At 43.0% G+C, this 13,585-nt stretch overlaps 1 protein-coding gene across 1 annotated transcript; it reads right to left on the reverse strand.

Moving 5' to 3' along the window:
- Positions 1–9,110: 9,110 nt before the first annotated feature.
- Positions 9,111–13,038, reverse strand: SLC39A9 (solute carrier family 39, member 9; the record flags this gene model as incomplete). The annotated part of the gene is made up of 3 exons (XM_010192314.1): positions 9,111–9,341; positions 10,883–11,017; positions 12,937–13,038. Coding segments are annotated over 3 exons (468 nt in total), but the record flags the coding sequence as incomplete, so codon positions are not given.
- Positions 13,039–13,585: the final 547 nt, after the last annotated feature.

A 13,585-nucleotide genomic window follows, 5' to 3' on the forward strand; every position in this document is an offset into this window, starting at 1 on the left:
ACTCATAACCAAGAGAGGGAAAAGTTTCCATGGAATTACATTGCACAAAGGGCAAAAAGATTCTGGGCCAAACCTTAATTAAGGGCATCACCTTAATTAATAAATGTGCAGTGAAAAGCCAGAGCTCCCACATGAGGATGCAGCAGCAATGCAAAGACCCCATAGCAGTGACCTGCAGCGAGGAAAAGCAGATTTTCATCCTTTGCTGCTTAACTCCTTTTGATCTTGTGCAGACCAAGAAAGAAGAGGGGTGTCTAGCTTCCAACATCCCAAAACTGATATTCTGTTTCCCCTGGAGACCTCTAAGACAAGCAAGGGACTGCGGAGTCACAGCAAATTCTTTAGGGAGCAGCTCCAGGAGAGGGAAGGAGCCACTTGCTTTTGTCAAGATGATGAGTTAAACGTGGGCAGGAGCAGCAATGCTGGGGCAGCAAACAGCAGCTGGGTGAATTTTATACCTGCCAGTGTCCGAACAAAGTAATTTGTAATGACAGTGGTTGTGCTGGCATTTCTGTTGTGTGTACCGATCAAATAAACCTGTGGCCTGCCTGAAGGAAAGAGCAGGAGAGCAACACAACTTGCATCTCACAAACAGGAGGTAACAGCGTAAGGGCCAGCTTAAAGGATCTTCAGTGCTACTTGTGTCGATGCAGAGCTTACTTCAACTGGCCAGGAGCTTCAGGAACAAGAGAATATCATAAAACCTGGCCAGGAGAAAAGGGTCCACCACAGGGCGAGTGGGGAGAGCTGGGCCCTCTCCAAATCCCAGGGGACAGAAAGCCTTCGAAAAGCACAAGCAGACCTGGTTTTGCTGTAAGCCCTTGGTGAAACTTAACAGCACAAAAGCACATAGACACTTATACAAAGTGGGAGGTAAATCAATCTGCATTTAATCTCCAGCCAAATGGATTCCCTGGGCCTGAAGAGATGCAGGAAAGGACTTGAGGGATGATGACAGGTACAGCTCACCCACAGTATGGCAGGAGACTGAAAGGACTTGTTTAACTGAGATCGAAGGGGAAAACTTGATTGCTGTCTAGTTTCAGGCCTTCTTTCCCCTCTTAATGTACTGGTAAAGGTTGATGCCTGCAATAAAACAAATTGGCCTAAACTGGTCATGAATAAATAAGGTGTGTAATCATCACAGGGAGAAAACTGCCTCACAACAAGAGCAGCAGAGGCAAAAAGCCATGACTTGGCTGGGTCCATTACACGCTGATCCATTACATCCTGAGGTGGCCGTGCCTTCCAGGGATACGGATGAGGCTCAGCTGCTTTCTCTGAAACACTTTTGCTCCAAATTATTATTTAAAGATTGTCGATGGATGCTTCATTCTTGATGGCTCGCAGGGGAAGCACAGCTGCACCTCCTACAGAGAAAGCACTGAAGCTTTACTCAGAAAGTCTTCCTGCAGAGACACAGGTCACACTGACACAGCAATTTTATTGATGGCTTGTCCCTGTTTTTCCTACACATCAAGCCAGTAATTTTTTTCCTTAAAGAAAACCTTTTGAAGCAGACAGCAGTGCAGGGCAGTACAGAAGTAACCCTTCATCATCACAGCCCACCCTCCAGCTGGGAGATGCTCCCTTTCAGTTTAAGGATACCTATACTGGCTAACTGCGGCCAAGGAGGGCTTGGGTTCTGTGGTTTGGGGGTTTTGTTTGTTTGGCTTGGGGTTTTGTTTGTTTGGGGTTGTTTGTTTGGTTTGGGGTTGTTTTGTTTGGGGTTGTTTGTTTTGTTTGGGGTTGTTTTCTTTGGGGTTGTTTTGTTTTGTTTGGGTTTTTTTAAGTGGAAGTTCACACCTTTATGTCCTGGGCAGCCTTACAATGGGACTTTATGCAGAAAAGAACAAACTTGGGCTGGGGCAAGGAAGTGGAGATTAGGATCAGAGCTGCTGCACAGTCCCAGCCCTTCACAGATCCATGCTGGACAGCCCATAGGCCATTATTATCAAGATATTAGCTGTGGATACAGCACCACTTCATGAGACTTACAGAAAGACAGAATATAAGACGCTGGTTTACTGAAGCAAAGGGATTTGATAACAAGCAGCCAGCCCAGTAGCCTTGTGGGCAGGAAGCGCTCACAGCTCAGCTTTTGGGGGATGGCTTCCAGCCCGCTGGGTCTCAGCCCCATTTCTGAGCCGTGGGAGGGTGCAGTGGGAACGGGAGTGCTCCTCCTCATGGGGGGGGCTGAACCTCCACACACAGAGATGGGGAAGAACAGACCTTCCCCCCAGAAGTTTCCAAGCGTTAAGAGCTGGTAAGCTCACTGCTGAGCATGCATTCCTATGTGCCTTTCCTAAAGCACTTCATTTTACCCACGCCAATGTTATTCAACCCAATCCCAAAGGTGAGAGCAGCAGCAGCAGAGAGTTTCCACAAGGGACACGGTTTGAGCAGGTACACAGCTCAGCAGCAATGGCTTGGAAGCAGGGTTTTTAGCAGCCCTCCCTCTTCAGCCCAGGATAACCACAAATATCTCATTCAAAGTGCTTCTTCAGCCAGCAGAAGCCCATTGATCTCCATAGACTCCAACATGACTATAATCATATATCATAAATTAATTATCGCTTCGCGCACAGGATGGGCATACAGATACAGAACAACAAGAATTCTTCTCCCTTTCTAATAATTTCACCTCTGGTTTTAGATTTCCTAAACCCAATATAGCTTTGGTATCAGCCAGCATGATGCAGCACATTTTTAATTAGCTCTACAAGTTTTCTACACGGCGTTTTTCCCAAACCCTCATCTACCACAAGGGTTTGTTACTCTCCAGACCCCCCAGACAAGAGGGGGAAGTGCTGTGGTGAGGAAGGTGGAACGCTGTGCAGTTCTGCCCACAGGGATATTTGGATAAGGCCTGCACATATCAGCAGAAGAACGGCTTAATTTGTAAGCTGGAACGATAGATGACAGCTCATCATCTTCTTGTGCTGCTGTGCTCATCCCTAATGAGCCTCTGATAAAGACGCTCATGTTCTTTTATTTGCTAAAGAGAAAATTTCACTCTACAGCCATCATCAGGAAGCCTGCAACACCACAGCCCCTCAATATTTAAGTTTTTAGTGGCAACTCTTGTAACATAAATGCACAAAAAGCACCTCCGCACATCTCCAGGATTCACAACAGACTGCAGTGGTTAAGTCTCCAGTTACCAAGGCGACATTTTTATTAGTCACACTAAAAGGATGTAACGTGCTCCATAACGCTTCACCATTAAAACTGAATTTTACCTGCCAAAAAACCCCAAGAGCTTATCTGGCAAAACACTGACTCCCCATCCTGACTGCCTTGCATCTGCCTGTGCTGCCTGTAACAGCAACACTGTCACTTGTTTCAGTTCTCCCACTGAATTTACAATAATCGTGTATTCTTGTGATTAAGCCAGTATAAAGAGATTATACTTCTTCATAAAATCACAGGATGGTTTGGGTCAGAAGGGACCTTAAAGCTCATCCATTTCCAACCCCCCTGCCACGGGCAGGGACACCTCCACCAGCCCAGGCTGCCCAAAGCCCTGTCCAACCTGGCCTTGGGCACTGCCAGGGAGGGGGCATCCACAGCTTCCCTGGGCAACCTGGGCCAGTGTCACCACCTCACAGGGAAGGATTTCTTTCTAATATCCAGACTAAATCTGCCCTCTTCCAGTTTAAAACCATTTCTGTCGCTCTATCACTGCACACCCTTGTAAAAAGTCCCTCCCCAGCTTTCCAATAGGACCCCTTCAGGTCCTGGAAGGTCACAATAAGGTTCCCCCAGAGCCTTCTCTTCTCCAGGCTGAACAGCCCCAACTCTCTCAGTTGGTCCTCACAGAAGAGATGCTCCAGCCCCTGATCATCTTCTCGTCTAACCACACAAGTCCTACAAGCTCCCAGAAAAATAAAAAGTAAGCAATTAGCTGACAAAACTGCTTATGATTGAGTGAAAAAGCTAAAACGTTCACTGTTCCAGTGACAGGATCTTAGGTAAGTCTGTAGGCAGCAACTGCAGGAGAAAAACATTGTTCATTTATTTGTGTCCTACATCTGCTTTAAAATGTTAAATCTAGTCTCAACCAAGAGTAGTGAAGTAACACTTTCAGTCAGAGGTTTCTAACATCGGCCGTTCTTTTTTAAAGCCACATCTCTAAAAAAAACGAAAGAAATTCAGTGTTTTATACGAAAAGTTTGGCCCTTCTACAACCACAGCACAACGTGCAACTCACTGGATTTTTTGAGCATCTTTTAATAAACCCTGTCAAGTCTAAAAGTACAGCCTGAAGTGTCCTGTACGCAGGAGGATCACACAGCGGTCACAGAGCTGAGCTGTGAATCGGTGCCTGAAAACAGCAGGAAGGTAAGAAAAAAAAAAACCCCAAACAACACACAGATCAGGAGCGTGAAAGATTTCAGCAACAGTTCTCCCCCCCAACAAAAGAACAAAAAGCAGGTTTCACATCTCTGCATCCGTATTTAGAGCTGGCTTTTAATCGGAAACACACAGAGGCACATCCGTGCAGGAAAGGCTACTTTGTCACAAAGCCTCCAAAAAGAACGGAGGGACTTGGTGTTGGCGTTTTGGGGTTTCTCCCTCCATCCCGTGCTCTCAATATCCCTTAGCCCCAAAGTGTCCTCCAGCCTTTTAGCAGCGGCCTGGAGCACTCTGGAGCCAACCAGCCCCCTACAGCCCTCCCAGGAGGTGTCTGCCATGTAAACTTCAGAGGTTTCCCTAGAGGTGAGGGAAGAGAGCTCCTCAGGGCAGTGCCAACTCCTGAACACTCCACAGGAGACAGAATAGAAATCCTTCCTGTATTTGTGCCTCCAAACCCATTCATACCCGTGTCCAAATCGAGCTGTGAGCCTGCCTCCCAACGTGCAGCTTCACACTTCAGGTTTCCACGTCGTGAGAAGCAAACGCTCGTACAGAAATGAGCTGTGCTGTCTGCACCACTTGCATCCCCTTTAAGACTGTCATTTCCCGTTGTGGGAGCTGTCACAAAAAGCCATGCAGTAAATGACAAGCCAACTGCGAAGCACTGCACCTAGTAAAAATTTAATATAATAAAACAAATTGAAAACGGCAACATTATTTTTTTTAACCATTCACAATTAAAGTGGAAAAAAATTATAAGGCAGCCATTCATGGAATGATTTTGTGTACAAATGGTTTGGAAATAGAGACATTAAAATTACAGTTCCATACATGGAGTCAGGTAAACAGCAATGACCACGTAAGATTTTCCCTGGAAAGCCAAGAGATGCGATAAAAGGACAGTAAGAAAAAAAAGAAAATATTTATTTTTAAAATAAGTTTGAGGTGAACAGGAATCTGAAATTCATCATAAACTTTCCCACCATACCACAACCGCTCCTCCTCCTCCCACCCCCAAAATACAAACACCCTTCCCTCCTCCTCTTCCCAAGTCCCAGCACAGAACGGGAAGGGAGCACACCAGCATTTATTCCACAGCACCTCTCTCTTACCCTGCATGGAGATGATGCCACATGGACACATCTGCTACGGTCAGAAGCTCCTCGGAAGCACTGAACTAGTTCTGAATAAACACAGCAGTTTCCCTGGGTCTCTTGGATAACACCAGCCTTTCACACAACCCACCTGGAAATGGTTCAGTGAAGCCACCAGTGGGGTTCTGCGTTAACACCCACCCGTCTGACATGCCACAACTATCAAAAACCCCTGTCTTGGTGTGACAGCTCTGTCATCCTCAATGTCAGCGCAGCTTCTGCACCTGGCGCTGAAAATGAGTTATTTCCCTTCTTTAGGTAAGGAATAATAAAAGAATTAGAACAGCAGAGAATGTCCCCGAATACACCGGGATCAATGGAAACAGCTTTCATCCTACTCCTATCACCAATTAAGAAATCATTAACCAAAGAAACAGCTGATGAGAAGATTATAGATTTCCTAGAGGGATTTACAGAAGGAAAGGGGGACGTGCCTGGCACTCGGTTAAAGTGATACCTGCTAGACCTGCAGCTCCCTACCTCAGAGCAGAACACACAGGCAGAGGTGGCTGTTACAGTGAGATCTGTTTGCACCAAGGCCCCCTGAGGAGCAGAAAATGACACCAGATGGCCCTGACTACATGCAGTGTTTTGAATCACTGTGACAGATGGGTAGATAGGTGAAAAGAAGGAATAAAATGATACATTTTATCGTATTCAACTCGTTAAAATACTCTGCCTCACGAAAATAATCCTCCATGTGGAACTAACAGTTTGGAACGGTTTGACCATTTAAAGTTCTATATTCTCTTTATCACATAACCAAAAGCTTCCTTAGTCACTGCAGTTTCAGCTACAGATCTGAAAACAACAGTTTGACACAGAGATAACAGAGACAGCCAAAAGAAAATGTCTCTGCTGCTTCTAAACAGGCAGGGAGGGAAAAAAAGTCACGGAAGTCGTCTGTCACCTCACCGAGTGCCAAAATGAAAGGTACGTGTCATCACAACTCGTGACAATTTTAAATTGCCAATGTTTTCACTTCAAATCCCTCACCTGGGGCTGTAGCTTGGCCTCTACAGCTCAGGAATCACTACACTGAGTATTACAATTTCTGGTGGCTGCCCCAGAAACTGGAAACGTGATCAGAGGGCCAGCAGGGACAGGCTGGCTGTCACACTCATCAGTACAGGCTCAGCCGTGTGAGCAGGTCCTACCCCCATGCTCCAACACGGGAACAACAGGCGAGAAATGGGACTTTACCTACGCATGTCCCTAAACCGTTGCAACTGTCACACACGAACTGAGGCTGACGTGGAACACAGCCAGGGTGCCAGCTGAACTAGGGAGCTGGGGTGCACGTCCGAGCAACCGATGATAACTTAAATAAATAAGAAAGTATTCTTTTACGAAACGCACGCCTCTGATGCTGCACTAAGCTATCCCCTGCTTCTGCCGCAGCTCTTGCGAACTCCTCAGCTTTTGGACAAAGCGATGTGGAAAGATTAAGTAGTGACGTTATCGAGGAAGAAGGTAATGAGAGGGAAATCAGGAAGAACACTGGGAGCTCTGGTGTAAACATCCCTGTGTACCATGTGCATGTGTCGGTAACCTGTACCACTGGACTTTTTAAATAGATAACTTGTTAGTTGCGTATGTATGTTGTTAAAAAAAATAATCAAACCAAAAAAGCAACATTTAAGGATGCACAGGAGGGGATCTCATCCGTGCCACAAATTTTGCAGTGGCCTTTCAGAACAAAACGAACTTCTGAAGGTCTAACGCAAAAAGTGCTTGTTTAGGCTCAATACACTAATTCTATCCGAAAGACAGAATATCTAAACTGTCTTGTTGGACAAGATGATTTCTAGTAACTTTGCACAGATTTTCTACAGCAAAACATAAATGAAGGAGGACTCCTGGGGATCAATACTCGGTTCAATCCTGTAGCGTTACAAAGCCAACAGCAAAGCAATCGCTCATCCAAGAGCCAGGCCATCCCTGTCACTGACCTAGCAGACAAACAGGACAATGGAAAGAAGTTGAGGCACAATGGCCTGTGTAGTATAAGTAATAAATGGCATGAAAATCAGACATACTCATTCAAATGGAAACAAGAAGCACTTCAGTTAAGAAGATATTTCAAGCCTTGAAAATAGATTTTAAAAAAAAATCAAAAGGAAAATATATTTGGCAATGTTATCTTTAAAAAGTGCAGAGTATAGCTTAAAAAGGGTACAGCATTAAAAAGTTTTCCCCTAAAGGAAAAATTTCATGTTAAGTCTGTGCACGTCAAGCATTCCTGACTTCTCAATGCACTACAGTTATTAGAGTAGAATATATTTTGCATAAGAGAAACTGTGCCTGACGAGAGGGCTGTGCCTTGGAAAGGGAGGGATCTTCTGCCACTCTTCTGCAGTAAGAGGCATCGGCAGTTGGCAGCAAGGCCTCCAGTAGATTCACCCAAACTAACGCTTATCAGTAAGAGGCAAACGCAGAATTCCCATGGGACAAGCAAAATGCCCAACAGGTCTGCTGGGAACACACCAGTGTGGTTTTTTTTCTGTTTGTTGGTTTTTTTTTTGCTTAGGACTGCTTTAGAAACACTTTGTACTCTATCTACAGCATAAATATTTAACTAAACATCTGTTTTGTTAGCCTTAATACCTTTTATTTAATGAACACCCCCCCACACACTGATTTCAGCAGTTTACTTTTGAAACTAAGCTAGTGAAGTTTCTGGTCCCTCAACAGCTGCCTCCATTCCATTTCTACTCCTCAGAGCCCAAAACAGCTCAATGCCAAAGGACACTATAGACATCTCCCGCAGCAGCAGCAGCAGTGTAATCACAGTACCCAGTACCTAATTCCTGAAACATTGTTGGTGCCTACACTTTACTGACTTGGCAGGAGATGATCTCCCAAGAAATACTGCCTTTAAAAAAATGTGTTAACCATTGCACAACCAATCAAAACAATAGTCTCCTTGCTTCTATCCTTAGTCTTAAATAACAGAATACACTGCAAAAATTGTTGCACTTTCTCAACCAGCTGATTTCCTCTCTAGTGCTACGCTTTGTCTCCATCATTTCTTTCCTATCAGCGACACTTCTGTGACAACAGCAGCGTTGCCCAGAACTCCAAGTGCAGCCCATTTTTGCAAGACAATTCATGACAAACATCACAAGGACCAGTTGCGTTGTCAGGACAACATGGAACCGATGGGGGAGAGTCCCCTTCTTCATTAGTAAGACTCCAGTCTCTCACAGGGCAGACATCCTCTGCTTTTACTCTCAGCTGCGAAAGCTGAAGTGCAGGATACTTTGGTGATTGCGATTTCACGACGAGTCGCTATGTTCTTCCCCGCTCACCTTTCTTAAACTTCAAATTCCATCTTCCCTGAGAATAGGGCCAGAAATAACAATTAAAATAGCAAATGTCTTCAGAAAAGAAAGTTACATAGAGTTTATGTCTGGCTGCCAAAGTATATTTTGCTACACTAAAACTTTCCCAGTATTCTTCATTTTGCAATCAATGTTTCCTCTGAACTCCATGATGTTGATGGGATGGATGACGGGTAAGAGACAATGATAAAGGGAGCAGCCAACATTTACTGCTCATGTCAGACCGAGGAGGAGAACCGTGAAATTCGAGTGTTTAGTGATGATGCCCAATGGACAAAACCAGAGGAATAAGGCACCCTAGTACTAGGGCTGCCACCTCCAGGCGACTGAGTCCTTTTCCTCCAGTTGATTCAGGTTTGTGGCTATGGGCAATTCCTCCTACTTCTGGGAGGACGTGAACTGTGGCAACGTAAAGAAAAGTCCCAGCGGAAAACAACATAGCAACTCCGGTGGCATTGACTTCTGAAAGGGCTTCTTTGCTGCTCTGAAACGGAAAAAAACACAGAAAGAACAAAAAAATCAGGATAAGCAGAAGTTCTTCAATCAATAATTAAAATAAAATAATCTATATAAGTGTCCAGACACAGTAGGATTTCTATCAACTCTTGTTCCCTCACAATGACAATGGATTAGTAAATTATGTCTTGCACATTATGTGTAGCAACTGGCATTCTAAAGTTGATGATGGGGGCAGAAAGGCACCCGTCATGCTCATTAGTTCACTTCAGACGTCTAAGAACCCTTACAGAAGAAAAACATCCCAGTCTGTGCAGAGACATCTTGTTGGACCATCTCCCAGCAACACACAAGGTGTCAAAATGAGCTTCGAAAGAAATAAAATTCAGATTGCAAAGCCACACATTTTAGGAAGGACGCTCAAGATTGACTTTTTCTTCCTTTTTCTAAGCAAAGAGCTCAAATAAGATGTTAGCCTTTAAATCTGGTCCCCTGCTGGTCAGATCGAGATTTGCTATGTTTAAGTCCCAAATCATCACTTTCAATATTTCATTTGTATGTACAAGTAAACACCCAAAGCTTTCCAGAATTTCCATGCAAGCTTTGCAAAGAATACCTTCTGGATTAAAACTGAGCACCTCTTCTCATTCATACTAGGACTAAGATTGACAAACTCTTTTGCCTTACCAATCCTCCGTTCTTCTGAAGCACAAAACGCCTACATCACAAGAATGTTCAAACAGCATTCTCATCTCTATTTACAAACCCAACCTTTTCTGCTGTCTCCTGTACTGCAGTATACAGAACTCCTTTTGGGCAAGGAAAGGGATCAGCCCAGATGATTTACTTAACTTTCCTCTCATGCCTTGAGTTTCATGAGATCACAAGTTAGATTCCTTAGGACACAACATCGTAGTGTGTTACCAGCATGGCCCACAGCAGTTAAATACAGGAGTGTCACAGGAAATGCTATGAGAAGCAGAAACACTTGAACAGCGATGATAAACTCATGTGTAGTGAGCCCATTTCATACGCCACTGGTTACACAGAGCCAAGACATGACTTTAAGGAGTATAAGAGGCAAAAAGGCTGCTCTAGCTGAGGATTCAGCTTCTGACACAGCGTGAGAGAGACTTTGAACATATAGGAGCAATTCTGGGATGGTGGGAGAAACTAGCGAAACCTATTTTCTACCTGCATATTAAAATAAGAACGCATGCAGCAACACTGAAAATTACTCAGTTATTTAGTCATCAGATAAAATGTGGTATATGAGTAAATAGTTCTCAGCAGGGAGCAACAGAAAAGAGAAAAGACAGAAATCAGCCTTCTAAAAAATAAAAATATATACAAACTCTGTGAAGGAGTCAGATCACTGGTTCTGATGGAAAGCACGGGTTACTTTTTGTTTCACACATTCATATTGTTACCTTTTAATCCACCATTTAAAAAAGACCTCCATTCTGACCAATACTTCAAGCAGTTTGTTCAATGAAACTCAGATGATATTCCTTTCCCTCCACTTCACCACTAAGCTACGTTTTGGGCAGAACAGAATCACAGACCTACCTTGCTTAGCCCTAAGTACGTCACCATCGACATAACAGGTGCTGCTAATGCAAAGACCAGCAAGTGTTTTCTAATTCGATTCCGCTCCAGCCCAGCGTGCATCAGGAAGGAAACCAGGCCAAAGGCAGCTGGTGCCTGCAAAAAACCAATATTCACTGTTAATACAAAACCTCCTGGAATCCCCTGAAATGTGAGATAAAGCTGAAATGCAACTTACACTGAAATGTGCTCAATTGGAAGAAGTTCAGGGAGAGCATTAGTGTGCTGCAGGTAACCCAAATCAATAGAGTTCTGCAGAGCACCTTACTTTAGTAACAGTACCTAATGGAAACTCAGGTTCTGGCTATCAGAGTACACACATTTGTGTAGTCATGACAAATACTGAAGTGTTCATTCTGACTTTAGTCTTCGCTATAATCTCTAAGTTTCCATTAACTTATGCAATTCCTTTTCTCTTCCTGATACCACTGTGCACCTTCAGATGGGCAGCTTCTTTATCTCCAACGGGGAAATTCTACAATTAGCATGGAGTGGGGAAAAAAAAATCCCAAAGGAAGGTAACTGTCAGCCTGCACATGAACAAAGACTTAAGTGCTCTTTTGATCAGTTCATCATTTTCATTTCTGTTCCCACTGGGAAGCAAACAAATACTTCCTTCTCCCTCTGCTGGCATCCAGTTTCTTAACCACAAGGCATAGCTGTCCCACTACACACAGAATTTACTGTAGTTTTGCTCACTTAAATACAATAGCAGTCCACCCTGACATTGAGATAAGACAAACTAAAATATATTGGGCACTTTTTTATACACAATTTTGGTTTTAAAGCTAGAAGGAAACCATGAGTGAAGGAAAAAAAGATGAGAAAGACAAAAGCATCAATCAGGATCAAAAAAAGATCAAAAGATCAAAAAAGAGATGAGTAAATAAAATTTCTTTCAATACCAAATATTTCTTCATAGTCTTTCATAGGATAAATTTTCCTCTTCTAAAATGGCACCATTTCAGAAGTCAGTTAATTGATCATTAAGATTAATAAAAAGCAAGTTTCACTTGGCAATAGCCATTAACTGAGCTTCACAGCAAGATGCAACACTGACATTGCCACCTCTGAAGAGGATTGCGTAAACCACAATTTATTGTATGAACAGTGAAGAAAACACACACTAGATCTGGATTTCCTAACATTTTGAATATGCAATTATGCAAGCAGTTTTTGAACAAGCAATTATGCAAGCAATGGTTTCTTTTACATGCTGTAATATGTGCACGTGCTACCATAAGTCAAATATGCATCTGCATACATGTTTAGAACCTATACAGCTAATAGATAGCTCTGCGCAAACATTAAGGGAAAAAGATCTCATCTTCAAGGGCCATTGTTTGCTTATGATCAGAAAAACATTTAATTTCTGTTTTCTGCAGAAATGACATAAGGCTGATACTGAAGTTACTACAGTAACAGAGGTAATCAGCAGTCGTAATACTCTGATATGGTTTCACAAGACTCGCCCTTCAAACACTAAACCCCTTTATAACAAATATCCTTCCTATTTTCTTAAGAACATCGGAGCCAGAAATCTGGTGTAATGGGTATAAAACTGCCTTTCCTCCTTGAATACACTAGCATGTATTTCTGTGCTTCACCCTCTAGAACTTCTCTGAATACATCTTTCCCAGCATTAAGAATCTTGGAGGTTTTTTTTAGTTTAAAAAGAAAACAAAAATAATCTCACAACACCACACTAGCTTCAGAAAAAGTCAGTGTGAGGCTGCCACATTTCTTCATGAGCTGTTCTTCTCTAATTCTGTGAGACCTTTCCCAACCACGGCAACCCAAGCAGGCAGCAGGCAGTCAGAACTCCCCATTCAGACTTTGCATCCATCATTTGCCATTATATCTTACATCATACCAGTGCTTCTTGGACCTTGAAGATGTACTGTTACCCTGATCATTTCAGTGGCGTGACACTTCCAGATTACACCACTAAGAAAACTTAGTGATTTAGTGATTTCTGTACGCTTTAACATTTTTTTTTTTGGACAGTGACTTACCTTGTGCAACATAATCGCGACAAACACAATCAACTGGACACTGGTCTGAGAAGTAGAAGCTGCTGCACCCAGTGCAACGCCATCAGCTGAAACAGGAGCACAAATTCATAGATTACTCCTCCACATCAGTTTCAGCTTTCCCACCCCCTCAATGGCTGGCAGCATAAAACACATTGATTTGAGAAGCCCTGGTACTCAAAATGCCATTAACAATACCAACCCAACACACGATTCGCTCCCCTTTGTTTCTTAAGCCACAACAATTTCAGACAACGCTCAACAAGAGCTGTCTTGTGTTTCTCCCAAGACCGCAACAACTCTGCTGAGAACCTATTCAGTACTGACACATTCTGACAAATTAGAACCAGGTAACAAGTTCAGTTATTTTATTCTTCTGTAGTAGAAGTGGCTTCTTGACTAAATTTAAAAACCTGCTTTAGAGTCTAAGCATTGAAAGTTTTAATTATTACCCTTTAAATGAATTTTCAAATATAAATACTACTGTAAATACTTTTTTTTATCATTTAACATAAATATATTGCCTAAATCAAATCAGAAATGGTTACTATATTAAACCTTAATATATACAGACTCTTTTCAGTGGAGAAATATTTTCAATCAACATCTTATGACTTATCTAGACAATAAC

Source organism: Mesitornis unicolor, unplaced genomic scaffold (genome assembly GCF_000695765.1).
Source record: "Mesitornis unicolor isolate BGI_N332 unplaced genomic scaffold, ASM69576v1 scaffold9599, whole genome shotgun sequence".
Classification (NCBI taxonomy): Eukaryota; Metazoa; Chordata; class Aves; order Mesitornithiformes; family Mesitornithidae; genus Mesitornis; species Mesitornis unicolor.